The following is an 18,153-nucleotide window of genomic DNA, read 5'->3' on the forward strand; positions in this document are numbered from 1 at the left end:
CATGAGTCTCTACAGATCTTCTGTCAAACTGACTAGTATGTATGCATTTGTGTGTGTGTGTGTGTGTGTGTGTGTGTGTGTGTGTGTGTGTGCCCACCCTGATGACATGCGAAATGGGATCATGGTCTGTAAGCCGTGGTAGTAGCGGTGGCGCCCTGGCTGGGGGGGCGTCTCCTCCACCGGCTCCCCCACTGAAGGCAGCTCCTCTGGACCCGACATCGGCCAGGGATCACTGAGCCTACGCCGCTTCTGGAGGGAGGGAGAGACAGAGAGGGAGAGGGAGGGAGAGAGAGAGAGAGAGAGACAGAGAGAGAGAGAGAGAGACAGAGGGAGAGAGAGAGAGAGACAGAGGGAGAGAGGAGGAGTGGGTGAATGGCAAAGAGAGGGAGAAGACAGGTAGAGAGAGAGGAAATTATACATGAAAAATGCACTTTGGAACATTTACAAGTCTAAACAAAGTACCCCGGTCCTGTACCCAGCCCCCCCCCCCCCCCCCCCCCCTCCCCCATGTGCAGACTGTTTCAGCTCCACTTCCAGTAGACAGTCCTCACATCGGGCATGTCTGGCCGTATGTTTGGCCTCCCGACCCTCCTCTGGGTCGCTGGGCAGCTGTTCATCAGTTGTACCTGCAGGGTCTCTGGTCTTTGCTTCCATGTCCAGTGTGTTCTGGTGCACAGTTCGGTTTAAACTCACTGATCACCTGAAAAGTTTTTGTTCTCTAGTTGAGGTCAGCCTGGAGGCCATTTGGATGGTTGACAGAATAGGTTGACATGCAGAGGTAATTAATGTCAAATGACGAGGAATAAATAAACACACACACACACACACAGGGGGTGTGCAATCAACTAAACTAAATGGTTGGTGTCTCTTAACCCCAGTTCCAATGGTTCCTGGAAAGAACTAACGCACCCTGGGATGGTAGCTTGGTGGAGAACTTTGTAAACGTTGTACTTGGTCTGACCAAAAGCACTTGCTTTGAAATATTAGGGGTCTTCTCAAATCAAAGAAAAATCACAAAAAAGATCAGCAGCCCAAACTCCTTATAAGGCATGACCAAAGGAGGTTACTTTGGGGACAATATAAGAGTACATTTAAAATATGAAGGAACAATTTGACGTCAAAAAGATGATTCTCGTAATCAACAGCCAAAAATCCACAGAATGCACCTGAAAGCAATGCAGAAGCACCCAGTCCATCTGCTGCTGACATGAACACTACAGACATGTATGCAACAATTTAATTCACATTTTAAACAGATCGACTACATTACAACAGAACTCATTTTGCTGTCTACAGAGGTCTACAGAGTGCTCTCTCCAAAGTGATAGAGAAAGAGAAAAGTGTGTTATCCAGTTAAAACTATGATGTGCTTTGTCGGGCAGGGGAATCTTCTAACCTGTTAATCAAATTAGACTTATTCTCAACCATGTGATACAGGCCCCTCAGCGACCGCAAGAACACGCCTCCTGAGCACAGCTGATCGAAGCCACGACCCGCTATACTGTAAATCCAACCAATCAGCAGCATGGAGAGAAAAGCGCAACCAATCAGCAGCATAGAGAGAGGAAGTCGCCATGAGCCCAACAGGATCCTCTCCTCCTCAATCCCCCCACCAGCCTGGTTTCAGCAAAACTCTTGGGCGGGGTGGTGGTTGGTCGGTAGTGTGTGTGCGTGGGGGGGTGTTTCAAGTAGGCCTAAGAGCTTCACTGAGCATTATTGGACTTCTTTTGTCATCTCTTTTCAGTGCAAGTGTTTAAAAAACAAAGTTCTGAGAGTATAGTTATGGCACTGCTGTCAACAATCAATCAAACAAAGTTTGTTACTATCCAACATGAACTGACAATTCAAATATCTGCACTGCAATCACATTTTTAAACAGATAACTTTGCTTACAAACCAAAGGAATTTGGTTGTCTCTAAAAAAAAAACTTGCTTGCAAATGTCTTTTTTGATTGCAATTCAAATATTGTTTTGCTTATGGACCTGTTTCACAGCAGGAATTTTTGACATGAAATGTTTGGTAGGCACATGGAGTTACTAAAAATGTTAATTAAGGTTTTGATTATGCTACACTTAAATTTATCAGAGACTTTGTTGACATAATTAGTAATACCTGTGCTTGCCCTAGTATTTCATGTCAAAATGGCTGCTGTGAAAAAGGTCTATTTGGTCTAAGTGGAAGTGAAATGAGTGGGTGGATGGCTGAATGATGAGAGAAGAATTTCTATTGGTGGGTTTGACTTGGATTGACAGTTTCATTACAGCCACAAGCCCCTCCCTCACATAGAGCATGTAAGGAAGATTAAAATCTGCAGATGACATTGATCAAAAATAACTTCATAGTATGGGTGAAGGTTGATGCATATATTACACACACACACACACACATACACACATGCAGGCATGCATGCATGTGCGCAGACACACAGCCACACACACACACACACACACGCACACACACACACAAATACACACCCATAAAAGTAATCACAGATAGATGATCACTTTATATAGTTGATATAGATGATTTGTTGTGGAAACAGGACAATGAAAGCCTAGAGTGCCGTAGGGTAGGATGAGGAATGGAGAAAACTGCATTGGCACAGTATCAAAAGTGATGGCAAGTATAGTATGTACGAGACATGCACAGGGACATACACATAGACAACACATCAGCAGGGTTGCCACTACAACAACAGCAACAACAACAACAGCAGCAATGGGGTTTTCACTCAAGTATCAGGTATTGCATATATGCTTATATGTATGTGAGTATCTGGCCACTTCTATGATGGTGAACAGGCTGTGTGTGTGAGTGTGTGTTTGTGTGTGTGTGTGTGAGAGAGAGAGAGAGGGAGAGAGAGAGAGAGAGGGAGAGGGAGAGAAAGAGAGACAGAGAAGTCTGGGGTTAAGTGAGGGTGTGTGTGTGTGTGTGTGTGTGTATGTGTGTGTGGGAGTAAGTGTGTGCCAGAGAGAGAAGTACTTACAAAAGAGACTCCTGTAACACTCCCCTCCTCTTCATTGCTGTCATTGGACAACATGTTCCGGACCCCCATGACGTCTGTGTGTGTGTGTGTGTGAGTGTGTGTGTGTGTGTGTGTGTGTGTGTGTGTGAGTGAGTGAGTCTGTGGAAAGAGTGTTAGACAGCATGGTGAGATGACATGCTTCAGATTTCAACCGCACTTAGCAAACAGCATGAGCAGCACTGCAGTCCTAACGTGCTGGCTTGCGCGCGCACGCACACACAAACACACGGACAAACGCACGCACGCACGTACGCACACATCTACACACACACACACATTCACACGCACGCACACAAACACACACAAACCCCGGCCATCTCTCCTTTTGCTTCCAGTCTTGACGGACACAGTAGCTTTGGTTTCACTCTCACCAGACAGACTGGTGATGAAAGGACGTTTAAAGGCAGAAGTCTGACAGATCTTACCGTTGGCTGACCTCTGTCCTGGCTCTCTCTCTCCCTCCCTCCCTCCCTCGTTCGCTCCCTCTCCTTCGTCCTCTCTCTGTCGCAGCTCACAGCAGACAGAGGCACATACGGTATCCGGCCTCTGTGTGTGTGTGTGTGTGTGTGTGTGTGTTGCTGTCGGACGGCTGTCTGCGTCTCCGTGTGTGTCTCCTCCTCTCTCAGCTCATAGCGGCACACGTGCTCCACGGGACTTCTGTTTCAACATGCACGCCAGTCCCATGTCTTTACATCACACCTTTTACAGGGTTCAAAGGTTACCAGGTGCAGAGGTCCCCCACCCTCCCATTCACACTTACACTCCTCCCCTACCAACACACACAGACCACTCTCACAGTCGAGGACAGGTTTCATTCTGGGTGAGAGGTGGTGTCCACAGACACGTGTGTGTGTGTGTGTGTGTGTGTGTGTGTGTGTGTGTGATTGTGTTTTCACATCCTGCCAAAATCACTGTCATTGTGACACAGCAGTTGGACAGTACTGGTTTGTTGTCTTTCTTTTTCTCTCACATCACCCTCCATTCATCCCTCTATCCATCCCTCTCCATTCAACTCAGAGTGGCATAATAACATTAAGATGCAAACCAAACCACAACATCTCGGGGAGACACAAATAGGAAGGGACAATATGCAACTCTCCTCCTCCTCTCTCCCACTGACACTTGGTGACCCCCCCCCCCCCCCCCCCCCACACACACACAGATTTGTAACGTCAGTATCTTTTAAATTTGAAATGAATCCTTCCAAACCCTTGGAATATGCCAACATTTAAGATAACTGTGTGCTTTTCATCACACTACTCGCTTTAACTATCCCAATTCTCAGCTTGCACAACACCAGAGTCTGAATATTTTAGTTAGTTTTGTGAACCTTCGTGCTGTTCTCACCTATGGAGTCTGATATAACCTTCCACACCCTTTGCAAAAATAGTTTTATGGAAGTGTACTGTTGATCTACATAATTTGAACTAAGCATAGCTTACTTTTTGTGTAGTATACATCTTTTGGTAAGGGCATTTCTGGGCCCCCTGCATAAAGTTGAGTAAAGAGATGCAGTGGGGAAAATAAGTATACGCATCAACATTTTTTTCAGTAAGTATACTCCCAGTGAGGCTATTCGCATGACATTTCCACCAGACATTAGAATTAACTTAGGTAATCCACACATATAAATAAATCCAAGCATTAATGTTTATAAGTAAGTTATGAGTAAAAAAGTGGAAGGGTAGTGGCACAAGAAAAAAGTATTAAACACGCTAAGAAAAAGCAGTACACAAAGGCAAAGAATGATAAGGAACGAGCTGGAATCTATAAGTAGTTAGAGAGTAATTATCCCTCCTATCTGTGCAAATTAATATAAGCTGGGTTAGTACAAATTGATGGCTATAAAAATGTTTTTCGTTACCAAGGTGTCACACAAGAAACAGGGAACTGGTTACAGATGCATTTCAAAACATCAGAATCATCCAGCAAGCAGTATTGGAGCCATTATCTGCAAGTGGAAGGAACATCACTGCATCATCAACCGGCCATGCACAGGATCTCCTTGCATGATTTCTGACCCCGAAAGTCAGAAGGATAGTCAGAAGAGTAGCCCAAGAGCCAAGGACCACTCGGAGAAAGCTCCAGAAAACCTTGGAGGCAGCAGTGTCCAATGTATGGACCCTTTCAAGAGAGTTCCATTATCAGCATCATAGTGGACCCTTTCAAGAGAGTTCCATTATCAGCATCATAGTTGGCCCCACAAGGCTTCCGTTTTAACATTCCATATGTTATCTTAATGCAGAAGAAGTAGATTGGGGCCCAAATAGAATGTTCAAGCATTGTTTTTGTTTTTATTGATGAAAGGGTCCACAGAGAAATTCATGTAATGCACTCCACCGCCATGGCCTCTATGCACGCTCGACCCCCGCATGACTCTATTACTGAAGAAAGACATGTCGAAGCTTGTTGAAAGTTTGCTACACACAACATTTGGACAAGAATATCAAATACTGAGAGAATATATTCTCAGGCGAGAGCAAAATTCAACTGTTGAAGAATGGGCCAAAATCCCACCTGAACACTGCGAGTGCGACTGATTAGTTTTGTCATACAGGAAATAACTTGAAGCTGACATTACAAATAAAGGCTTTTCCACAAAGTATTCACATAGTAGAAATTTCAGTAGGCGTGTCCTTTACTTTTTTCCTGTCATTCCACTATATTACACACAACTCTACTTATGGACTTTGATGTTTGGATTTTTTATATGGGTGGATTATCTGAGTTAATACTAATGTCTGCTGAAAATGTCATGCAAATAGCCTCATTGGAAGTATATTTACTGAAAAAAAAAAAGTTCAAAAAAGCGTTCAATACTTATTTCCCTCGCTGCATCTCTGGCTTGAAAAATGGCTAGGGCATTTGACCTCTGTGTCTCTTCATTTGTATATCTTAGTGACACAGGAAGTCATGAATTAATGGTGGAAAGTTCAAGACACTGATTAACTTTAAAAAAGTTGAATAGAAATGGAAAAACATGTTTATTAGCCTATGTTAATGTTAAATTCTTTACGGCAAAATGCTTCCCCTCAAGGTTGGATTTTTCTTCATTGTTAAAGACAATGATAATTACCAAAAGATGCATAAACTGTTTTTGATCAATTTTATCCCCAATGGCCAAAATGTAGAGGGTGCTTGCCTAGGCTAGTGCCTAAACATTACTGCAGCTCTCCACCTATAGCACCGCGTTTCATCATGTTATGGGTTTAATCAGGCCAATCATTAACCAGCAATCTCACTCAGCGTTCCTGCGCAAGTCATCAGTTATACATTTACAAACATTCTTACTGTTGTCCCAGAAAGAGTTTAGACAGAGCTGCAAATAAAACGAAATCGTCCGCAGATAACCTAACATTCGTGATTGTCCTGTTCTGTTTTTACGAGGAATTGCCTATAAAAACTACTTTATAGGAGGCCATACGTAACATGCAGGTTAAAGGTTTTGGCTTAACTGCTGATTCACGATACCTACATCCGAAATACCAATTTTCTAAAGGTTTGGATTTGATTAAAACGACAAGTTGTCATGTTTCGTGTTACTTAACTGTATGTTTTTATTCGGTGAAATCGGATCTGACGCTTGTAGCCACGGATCTATACACAACGTATTTTCATCATGGATAGCTGTTGATCTTCTTAAATAATGTGACAACTCACCAAACAAGCCCTCCGGGCACTGGGCGCGAGCAGCGGGGTGCTCCCGTTAGCGGTGACTGCGCGCTGTTATACAACAGTGGCCACTGATGGAATACTTGGGAAAGGTCGTCATTTTCCGCTCTTATGAACACATAGAAGAGCCACGATTCCATGTAGCGTGACAGTGCCTCGTTCGGGCATATGCGGATCTATGGGGTTCATTGACCGTCGGATGACATATGACCACAGCAAGCTACACATAGGCAAAGTTATTTGAATGTGACACTGGTTCAACTACAATAAAGAAAAATGACCACGCTATTATGACATGTGTTAAAGAAAGTGTTTTTTTTTAATCATCAGATCTTGGTTAATGTCAGAAAGACATGCAGAACATAGCCTAATTTAAGCATCTCTTTGCAAACCTCCTCACAATGTAAATAATTCTAAATAATTTCTGATTTAGCAGACACTCTTATCCAGAACAACAGTGAATTATAGGGACAGAACAGCCACCAGCTCCAGATTTGGTGCCTTAAAGGAAAATTCCGGTTTTTAGCACTTTAAGGCCATTTTCTGGTTTGTTTTGGATGAACTAGAGTGGTGGACACCGAAATTTTGACGATTGGTCCTTTCTCGACTTTTCTGACTCGTTTTGAATCGCCTTTTCACTTCTCAGGGTGGCTGGCAATGGGCATACTGTAGTAGGCTACTCAAACATGTCCTAAAACAACCCTTAACGTTCGTTTTCAAAACTGTGCAACTCACCGAGTGGTTAGTGGTGTTCGTTGATGTTCCAAAACAAGTAGCGTAGCGAAATACAGTTTCTGTCGTCTTTTATTTGGCATTTTGTAAAATCCCATTGATTTCTGTCATTGCACGTTGATATTACTGCGCCACCGTCTATGCTTCAGGTTCAAATACGAATCATACATTGCGCCGATATATTTGCTTTTAATAGTCAACGAACTCCACTAACCACTCGGTGAGTTGCACAGTTTTGAAAACGAACGTTAAGGGTCGTTTTAGGACATGTTTGAGTAGCCTACTACAGTATGCCCATTGCCAGCCACCCTGAGAAGTGAAAAGTAGTCTTACTTAAGTATCAAAAGTAATTTTCTGATATTTAATGTACTTAAGTATTTGAAGTAAAAAGTAAAAACAAGCGGTTTTATTTTGAACTTTTGTGAACTTTATTTTTGCTTTCTTATAGTAAAGCATAAAGCATATTCAGGGTTCCCATATCGTCTTAATCTCACTCATCAAATCAAAATCACATTCTTTTCTAGGACTTTTCAGGCACAATTCTCTTAAGTTCAAAGAACAAACGGCATATTTTTAGAGCTGACATCAAAGAAAAAAACAGAAACAGAAATGCCACTTTTGAATGAACTTCAGGTAAAAATGAAAAATAAATAATTTATTTCTTAAAAAAAAAAAAAAAAACCTGCTGGTAGGGAGAACATTTTGGTCATGTGGTATGAGCATTTCTAGGGCTTACTCCCCAGGTCACCATCTCACTCTCACACACCCACACACACACAGGCCACCTATGTCCAGCAGCTACTATGCCAGTCATAGTTGAAACTGAAAAGGTGTCTGTTCATCTTCAAAAGAAGCTGGTTTTCAAAGTTGACAGAATGCAGTGCCCAAGAGTTTCAGGCCCAAGACCGGCCAACGTTTTCCATAGTGGTGGAAATTGGATAAATGAAGCAACATTTCAGCTCTTACTATCCTGAAGTTTTTATTAGTACCATGGTTCAACAAATGTGTACAGTAAAGGTTATACAATAATTCACTTCAACTGAGAAGTTAACAAAAAAATCCACTATTCCACAAGTTAACAAAAACAGAAAGAAAGAAAGAAAGAAAGAAAGAAAGCCTTTGAAATGTAGCCTATGCCACGCTTCCACAAAGAGGCATTTTGAACTAATATTTAGGCTACATGTTTTTTGCATGGGTAGGCTATATTGTTGTTTGGTGATTTAGCCTACTCCTTTACTACATCAAACAAGGCATATTTATCATGTAGGGTAATTGCTCTTTCTTACATTAAATAACTTTAATTTATCCTCTCTACTTGTCTCTGTAGTCATGGCCTCCTCATCACTAATTTCGGGCTCATCATTTTCAGTGGTCGACTGGTTGATCTGCTGCTCAGTCTCTCCTGGCCTCTTTCTACCATCCATCCATCCTGACGCTTGTGTCTACTGTAGAGCCGGCTCGGCTATCCGTATCTGAGAAAACTTTTTGGAAAAGACGGGCTATATGGACCCAACCAAATCTTTTTGGGAGGGGAGAACTCCCTCGCGTAGGCTACAACCCATGCAGAGGCATTGCATTGGTGTCATGCACAGAATTCGGAGCGTGTCCTACTGAAAAGATAGACTAACGTGACATATGTCAATATTTTTTTCTCGACCGGCCCAAAAGTGAAGCGGCCACTCAGTCTTACTCTTCTTGGACTGAAGACTGAAGTCTTGCGATGCTAAATAGCCTTTCACAGGCCGCTGGGGCAGGTAGCGGAGTGTTCAGCTTCACAGAAAGCTGCCAATGTACAGAAACATTTCTTGCAAATACGGCCACGTTATCTTCACCACTACCCTGTTCACCGAGTTCACCACTATCGTCGGGGTGGTCGTCTATGATAACGGGAGGTCCTCCAGTAGGTGCTCGTGCTTCCATGGCGGTTTCAGTTCTGCGTCCTCCTCCTTTAGCAACAAACACGCGCTGAAATAGAGCGCGCAGCGTGCGGAGCGTGCGTAATGCAATCTAGGAGCAGTGATTCGCCAAACCCCCCTTATTGCAGTCGCACACATTTCTTCTAATTTTATGTTTTTAGTAACGAGTAACGAAGATGCTTAGTGGAAATATACATTTAGTATATAGTAAAAGTATACATTTGATCTAGGAAATGTGGTGGAGTAAAAGTGAAAGTTGACATAAATTTAAATAGCGAAGTAAAGTACAGATACGTGAAATTTCTACTTAAGTACAGTAAAGAAGTATTTGTACTCCGTTACATTACAACACTGCCGCTCCTACATGGGATCAATCTCACAACTGTGTGGTGTCATTCGGAAGATCTGATCATTTGACCACCACCACACCAGACCAATAAGGCTCCTCACACACACACACACACACACACACACACACACACACACACACATTAACATGCCAGAATGGGATGTTTAACGTTGAGGTTCCTCATACACACACACACATTAACATGGCAGAATGAGCAGTTGAATGTTGCAGCGACTGTCCACCTAAGTTGGCCATGTTAAAAATGTGTAAATAATAATAAAAAAACGGACATAAATACAGTAAATAAACACTCTAATAAATACTCCAAGCCAACAGATGTCAAATAAAATGGCCAGTTAAACTCTGGTTGACTTGGCTCCCCATTAAAAGTAGAATTAGTCCTTAACATTAGCTGCAAATGGCTTCACTCCAAATAACCTGAAGGAGCTAATTGTCCACTCTCCCCGGGTGCTTCTTGTGATTCCAACAGTATCAAACGGCACAATGAGCAGGCAGAGCCTCGCTATCAAGCTCCCTTCCTGTGGAATACTCTTCCGGCTTCCCAGTGAGGCAGAACCCTTTTCATCTTTAAATATAGACTAAAAACATTCCTCTTTACCATCTTTAAACCTATACTAAAAACATTCCTCTTTAGCATTGTTAATCTATGAAAACATATAAAATGTATAAAACTGAAAAGAAAAAGAGAAAAGGGAGCGACTTTACGGATTACGGACCCCAGGCACAACATCCGACACGTTTCCTAAAGACAGCAGAGGCAACCTCTAAAAGGCAGCTTTGTAGTCATGAGGAAAAGCAGTCTAAACAGAAGATGTGTGTGTGTGTGTGTGTGTGTGTGTGTGTGTGTGTGTGTGTGTGTGTGTGTGTGTATGTGTGTGTAAACTAGAGTGTTCTCATGTCAACCCAGGCTAACAACTACTACAGTTCCCCCCTCATAAACGCCTCTTACCTTCCAGAATCCTGACGCTTTACAATTCCTCTGTAGCTGTGAGGGTTTGGGTTGTGTTTTCGGCCTGTCAAAAGAGTTACAGAAACACCTCTGCAGGATGCACAGATTTTTATCTGAGGCCCAGCCTGGCAGAGGGCCAGCAGCACTGAGAGAAGGCCACGACCTGAGCCCGCACGCTGAGAGTGATCTGGGTCAGTGAGGGAGATCAGAGGGAATGTCCATCTCAGGCATAAAATCAACACTTTAATTTAAGGCCAGGCTGTAGGAATATACTCTAAATGTGTGTGTGTGTGTGTGTGTGTGTGTGTGTGTGTGTGTGTGTGTGTGTGTGTGTGTCACTAGTCAGTCCTCCCAGGTATAATAACATATAACCAGGGTTGGGTCAGATTACTTTGAAATGTAATCCATTACTGACTACAAATTACATGGCAATTTTTGTAATCAGTAACGTAATCAGTTGGATTACCAAAAACAGTAACACTAAAACAAGAGGCTACGTACATTAAGATTAGGAGGAAAAGATCAGGCAGTGTGCCGAGAGACCTGCCCCAATAGTAGCCTATGTAAGTTAGTAAGTATATCTTTTGATCCCGTGAGGGACATTTGGTCTCTGCATTTATCCAGTCCATGAATTAGTGGTCGAACCGGCAAGCCCAAAGGCCGAAGCCCTAACCAGTAGGCCATGGCTGCCCCAAAAGGCAGCATTTGAACATTAAACCACACAATGATCCAAAACATACAGCCAAACAAGGCAAGAAATGGTTAACAGAGAACAATCAACATTTTAGAGTGGACCTCAATCCGTCAAAAAAGTGAGCACAAGGCCAAAGTGATGGCAAATAATCGTTCCTGCCTCAAAACCCAGATTGCTGCTAAAAAGGTGCAGTCTACAATCATTGTGGAGACATGAAGAGGCTTGGTGGGTATTATATGAACCATTTTGAGAGCTGTGGTGGTAAATAAAGATGTTTCCAGTGATTGTTTAAAAAGGGTATGAATCATTTTGAATCATTTTTATAAAAATGTTAAAAAAGATAAAAACACTTTTTTTATTCCATGTTTTTACTAACCTGACTCTCACCAGATGAATTTCGTTCCGCTTAGCTCCGCCTAGCTTTACCAGAGACTTTCTAATGTGGAGACACAGCACTCAAAAAATACTCCATAGAAATGCATGGGGCTAGTTTGTCACGCCAATATGGCCGTTGTCTACACATATCCCACCGCTTCCTCGGCAAAACGTCGACATTGAGCCAATCATGAGGTGTGAAGTGAATACATTGAGCCAATCATATGGTGTGTTGTGAAGACATCATGCCAATCATGTGTTGTGATCTCGCCGCTGGAGCAAGATTGGTGTCGTGAAGCTTTGCACACGCGCATTTCTGCCGAAATGGATGCCCAACGAGTGCCCAAAAAGCGTTGTCAAATGGCCGCTGAGTGGAGGGACTTGCCTAAAAGGACTTTGGCTTTACTCACATCGATCTGGGACCTCTTCCATTGAGAGTGATTTCAGCACGAGATTGTATGGTTGAGCCAATCAGGACGCAGGGCGGGAGTTTCATAGATGTGACATAGCGTAGAAGCGACTGTGAGACTGTTATCAGCGTCACGGGTTGGCTTCGATGTGAGTGGTTGAAGTAGCACGTCAATAGATGACGGACAAGTGTCTTATTCAATCATATGCAAGCATTTTTTGATTAGGCCCAGCCTTCTGAAACACCATTCCAATGGATCGGTTCCAGATGGATGAGTGGAGCTAGGCGGAACGAAATTCATCTGGCGAGAGTCAGGTTATGTTTTTACCACATTGCCTTGCAACCTTTTGGCATGTGCAAGTGTCATTTTAAGTAAGAACAAACATATTGGTCAAGAGAAAAATCAATATTTGCCAGGGGTATGAATAATTTTGTTCTTAATAATATCTTTAAAAAATCTAAAAAGTGAACATCCGAATAAACTGCTTGTCAAATTAAAAGATAGCTAGGCTATCATAAAAAAGTTGCATTGTTTGCATGATAAAATGTAATCAGGTAATCCCCAACAATGTAACTGTAATCTGATTACACTTTTTTTTTTATTGTAATCTGGGCTGATTATAGTTACTTGATTTTTGTAATCTGATTACGTAATCCAGATTACATGTAATCCGTTACTACCCAACCCTGCATATAACAATCCTGTCAGACTGGATCAGACTGACTATATTTTATGGTATTCTCCATTCTCTCTCTCTCTCTCTCTCTCTCTCTCTCTCTCTCACACACACACACACACACACACACACACACAGAGGTTTACCTCCTGGCCCAGTTTTGATCCTGTGAACATGGGGAGCTCTGTGTCTGAGCCTGTGTGTAATTTGCATGTTTTTTTTTCTGTTACTATTTCAAGGCCAACATGTGCCTGTGACACTTAGGCCTACCATTATGTCCCATGTGAGTGGCAGCCGTGACATTCATGTCATGCAACTAAGTAAAAATTCTCAGAACAGACCGCACTGAACTAAGAACTAAGACAGAACATACATAATTCACTCATGTAGAATGTGGGAGTAATAAGGACCTGATCAAAGGTAGCAAAATTCATTCGTCACACATCTACTGATTCGTAACTTTTGCTATGTAGGCTGGTAGTTGACTTGTTACGGAGACTGTACAGTAGGGTAGGCCTACACAAGTATAGATCATAACAGCTGCTACAAAGTACCGATTGACACAGTAGTAAGGGCATTTAAAACGGAAGTAGTCCATTTGAACGTGTCCAAACGGATCAGCCAATCAACGGCGCTCTTCCTAAATTTGGCCAATCCGCGTTGAGGGTGCATGTGCGTCTGAGGACCGGAGGACACACGGAGGAACTCACAGTGGAAGCAATGAATTCCCTGGAACAGGCTGAAGGTAAAATTGTTTACATCCAGAGATGTATAACATATGTAACATTCTTGAATAGTGATTTTCATCCCTATCCTCTTGAGGGTGAATAGGGTTCTTGTAACAGTATTACGTTATTTGAATCGCTAACATTGCAGCTAACCAGCCAAGCGACCTATACCAGTAACATTAGCACCTATGGTTAGCGCATGCCTTGTTGTTGTGGGTGAGTTAATTTGGCGGTCCTCGGGAGACACTGACTTTCTTTATTTAAAAATGATAAAGGTACTTGTTGACATTCCAAGGTCACTGTCAAGTCGCGTAACATAGGATACCGGGTCCTTCTGTGAGTGTTTTTTCTGTAACAAATAACGTTAACATTAGCTGGTTATGCTAGCTGTAGAGCCAGCGTGAGTTGCGTTGCAATAGCGTAGGAGCATTATACTATGATAGGCATAGGAGCCAGGCTCTGGACTGTGTATGACACTGATGTGTGCGTGTGTTGTTTCCTTTGCCGCAGACCTGAAGGCCTTCGAGAGGAGGCTAACGGAGTACGTTTCCTGCCTTCAGCCCGCTACGGGCCGCTGGAGAAGTAAGTTCAGCTAAGTTTGTCACGTAAACACACCTTTCACACTGCTAGCAATGTTATACTCTTTATTTAATTGCTTCCAATGATTAAATGGCCATATTATTATGTATCATGTATAGCAGTCTTTACTCTCTTTCTGAGTAACAGATGTTGTATGGCATATGAAAGGGAGGTTGGTGGGTGGTGTGCTTACTGCTGTTTTTGCTTGCAGTTTCAGTAGTATGTTGTCAGTGTTGTGTGTTGTAAGCATAGACTGGTTGTAAGTACCTTAATGTGTGTATGATGTTAGGTTTTGTAATGTGTGTGGACCAGTGTTGGGATTATGATCTCTCTCTCTCTCTCTCTCTCTCTCTCTCTCTCTCTCTCTCTCTCTCTCTCTCTCTCTCTCTCTCTCCGTATGTCTGCAGTGATTCTGATCGTGGTGTCGGTCTGCACGGCCACGGGTGCCTGGAACTGGCTCATCGACCCCGACACACAGAAGGTGAGATACACACAGGCCATTTGACCTCTGACCTTGGGGATCTGTGTAAGGCCAGAGATTAGCTATTTCCAAGACTGTGTTGCGCCCATGTTTCAGCACACAAGCTGTGTTTGAAATAATATCTCTGGGTTGTGAATCTAATGGAAAGTATTTGTGTATGTGTTTAGATTTCTATGCCCTGTTATAAATGTGTGTGTGTGTGTGTGTGTGTGTGTGTGTGTGTTTCATGCAGGTGTCGTTCTTCTCGTCACTGTGGAACCACCCATTCTTCACCATCAGCTGCATCACACTCATTGGCCTCTTCTTCGCTGGGATTCACAAACGTGTCGTCGCGCCCTCCATGTATCCTTCACTCTGGCTTAGGAACGAGTGAGTGAGCGAGTGAGTGAGAGAGAGATGCAGAGGTGGGACAAAGTCACTGTTTGGCAAGTCACAAGTAACTTGCAAAATATCTACTTAATGTTCAGTGAGTACTGGTAATGTTTGTCATAGCATGTAGTCTGCAATTTGTTCAGTACTTATTTTCTAGACGTAGGATAGGCTACCTGAAAACCTGAAAAAAGCCCACAGCATACTACAAAGATTTCTAAGGCCCGTCTGGCTACACTGAGCTGCTTTAGCTTTGTTGGCTTCACTACTTCCTCAAAATAATGTCAGCGGTTTGGATGCATTTCACCATTCTAACAAGATCTGTGGGTCTGCGTTTCACCATTCTTTTTTTTTTTAAGTATATTTTTGGGGTTTTTATGCCTTTAATCAGATAGGACAGTGGAGAACGACAGGAAGTGAGTGGGAGAGAGAGTCGGGGTGGGATCCGGAAAGGACCACGGGGCGGGAATCAAACCCGGGTCGCCGGCGTACGGTGCAGGTGCCCCAGCCAGTTGCGCCACAGCTGGGGCGCGTTTCACCATTCTAACAAGATCTGTGGGTCTGCGTTGAATCTGTGCAGCCCAGAATCATCTTGTGAATGATCCTCCGTTTAACCTAAGCAGAACGGAGCTCACAAGTAGATTAGTAGTTCTTAGTTGTATTTTAGTGTTCTATTTGCATTTTGTTCGCTTGGGTTTGTATTATTACCGAGAAATATACTAACCATTCCTGTTTCAGTTTATCAGATCGCCATTATAAGTTACTAAACCTTCGGGGCTAACCCCTTTAATTTCTGCTGCAACTGGTTGTGCGCAATAGAGTAGATGGACACAAGATACAGACCGAGGAGTTGCAGTTTCCCTCACAAACTCTGATTTGGTCGCTATAACTTTTTTTCCCAGCTTCTAGCCGTTTATCTGCGTTGAGCGTTTGTTTACTCCATAGACATGAAAACGATTCATGCACTGGCCACTCACTCGCAACTCACTGACGTCAGGTTCACTTAAAGGGGCCATGCATAGGCCTAGGCTACTGCTACTTTGTTGACTGCTGTACAATTGAGGACTATTATGAGTTCTGTCCATCACTGATGGTAGGTAAAATTAGTGTATTTACATGATGCTTATTAAATGCTGTCCCCAATTCACTTTTCACGTTGAGTCTGAAGTCATCAAAATCGTGACTCTAGTCTGAGCTCTGAAAAAATGTTATTGTGTCTGTCACCTTTCTGCACAAGGTGTGTTTTATCTTAACATGTTCCTCAGAATCGCAGCTCGCTGCCGGACGGTGCTAGCTGAATACAACATGTCCTGTGATGACGTAAGTACTTTTTTTACATCTGTCCTTATAGGTGTGTGTGTGTGTGTGTGCGTGTACATGTGTTCATGTGCATGCGAAAAGAGCAAGATGTCTTCCGTGAGTTGACGGTCTCTGAGGTTGTTTGTCTGAAGCTTAACTGCACATCTGCTCTGTTCTCTTCCATGCTGCCTGCCCTCCAGACTGGGAAACTCATTCTGAAACCGCGGCCTCACATCCAATAGCAGCAGAGTTTCCACTCTGACAGGAGAATCCCACCAATCAGCAGCACAGATGGGCGGGATTACTGCCCAGAGAGACGGAAGAGATGTAGCGGACTCTAGGGGCTATATGAACTGTTTGCACACAGGAAACATCTCTATGGAAACCAGTTGCACTGCTGTCAGAAGAAATGTCCCTAGGGGAGGAGCTGCTGGGCTGGGCCCTTTAAGCCTGCATCGGCTTAGGTGTGCGAGTGCGAGGCCTGCACAGGCGTTTTTTCTTTTTCGGTGTGAGTGTGTGTGTAAGCTTGAGGCCTGTACAGGTGTGTGTGTGTGTGTGTGTGTGTGTGTGTGTGAGAGAGTGAGTGCAAGCTTGAGGCCTGCACAGGCGTGTGTGTGTGTGTGTGTTTTATGGTGAATGGTTATTTTCAGTATGTAGAACCAGCTTTAAGATCCCTATAATAAAACCCTGATGTTTGGACATGCTTCCCCTCTTTATTCACCTCAGGCCCCTGTCAGGGAGTGATGTAAACGCTAAGCAGTGTTACAAGTTACAGCACACACTCATCTACACACACTCAGATGCACACACTCATCTACACACACTCAGATGCACACACTCAGATGCACACACTCATCTACACACACTCAACTACACACACTCATCTACACACACTCCGATGCACACAGTCATCTACACACACTCAGATGCACACACTCATCTACACACACTCAGATGCACACACTCATCTATACACACTCAACTTAACACTTGACACTTAACTTCCATTTGAGGCATTTTATCAGATTATTTCCATTTTCTGCTGCTCTCCACCCCCTGCAGGGGGAATATTGTACTCCACCTGTGTGAGGAATATAGTACTCCACCTGTTTGAGAAATATGGTACTCCACCTGTGTGAGGAATATAGTACTCCACCTGTTTGAGAAATATGGTACTCCACCTGTGTGAGAAATATGGTACTCCACCTGTGTGAGAAATATGGTACTCCACCTGTGTGGGGAATATGGTACTCCACCTGTGTGAGGAATATAGTACTCCACCTGTGTGAGAAATATGGTACTCCACCTGTGTGAGAAATATTGTACTCCACCTGTGTGGGGAATATGGTACTCCACCTGTGTGAGGAATATAGTACTCCACCTGTGTGGGGAATATGGTACTCCGCAGGCTTCTACTGGGGAAAATAACTTTAGTGCATTAGCTTAGTTATATACTTATTCATTTGGCTGATTTTTTCATCCAAAGCAACTTACAATTACTACAAAGGCAGGCCTCCCCTGAGCAACTCGGAGTCTTGCTCAAGGGCACAACAGGCATAACTCACCCAGTTCCTACGCCACTACGCTACCAGCACCCCTAGTCGATCTCCCCTAGCCCCATCTAATCTAAAAATACTGTCCAAAAGGGATCAGTACAAATCCCCAGCCTGATATTAAGATTAGAGTCTTTGCTGATATTGCCTGCTATACCAGTGGCAGAGGTGACACAGACGCAGAACTGTGTTAACATTAGATGTGAATTTCTGATCTCAGCCTGTCCTGAGACTCAGGATGGAAGACCACAGGTGGTTGTATGAAGTGTTGACCACATATGTGATCCATCACACAGAGAGGGTTGAAACGGAGCAGAAATCAAG

General features: G+C 43.3%; 2 protein-coding genes across 5 annotated transcripts in view; one reads left to right on the forward strand and one right to left on the reverse strand.

Moving 5' to 3' along the window:
- Positions 1-6,935, reverse strand: part of LOC121694795 (ATP-binding cassette sub-family C member 12-like) — a 55,939-nt gene extending 49,004 nt beyond the window's left edge. The window contains exons 1-3 of one of the 4 annotated variants that reach the window (XM_042075139.1): positions 6,687-6,935; positions 2,988-3,125; positions 98-249 (exon numbers count right to left, since the gene is read on the reverse strand). In XM_042075139.1, the coding sequence (XP_041931073.1) occupies positions 98-249; positions 2,988-3,056 (221 nt within the window). In that variant the 5' untranslated portion in view covers positions 3,057-3,125; positions 6,687-6,935. Of the gene's footprint in view, positions 1-97; positions 250-2,987; positions 3,276-3,451; positions 3,468-6,686 lie in introns of those variants that run through there. The other 3 variants (XM_042075142.1, XM_042075143.1, XM_042075141.1) reach the window with 3 other exon arrangements.
- A 6,485-nt stretch (positions 6,936-13,420) lies between these two features.
- cnep1r1 (CTD nuclear envelope phosphatase 1 regulatory subunit 1) lies at positions 13,421-16,975 on the forward strand. Its single transcript, XM_042074810.1, has 6 exons — positions 13,421-13,565; positions 14,059-14,130; positions 14,535-14,608; positions 14,841-14,950; positions 16,243-16,297; positions 16,477-16,975. The coding sequence occupies exons 1-6, from the start codon at positions 13,541-13,543 to the stop codon at positions 16,516-16,518; spliced, it is 378 nt and encodes a 125-aa protein (XP_041930744.1). The 5' UTR covers positions 13,421-13,540; the 3' UTR covers positions 16,519-16,975.
- The last annotated feature ends 1,178 nt before the right edge of the window (positions 16,976-18,153 follow it).

Source organism: Alosa sapidissima, chromosome 20 (assembly GCF_018492685.1).
Source record: "Alosa sapidissima isolate fAloSap1 chromosome 20, fAloSap1.pri, whole genome shotgun sequence".
Classification (NCBI taxonomy): Eukaryota; Metazoa; Chordata; class Actinopteri; order Clupeiformes; family Clupeidae; genus Alosa; species Alosa sapidissima.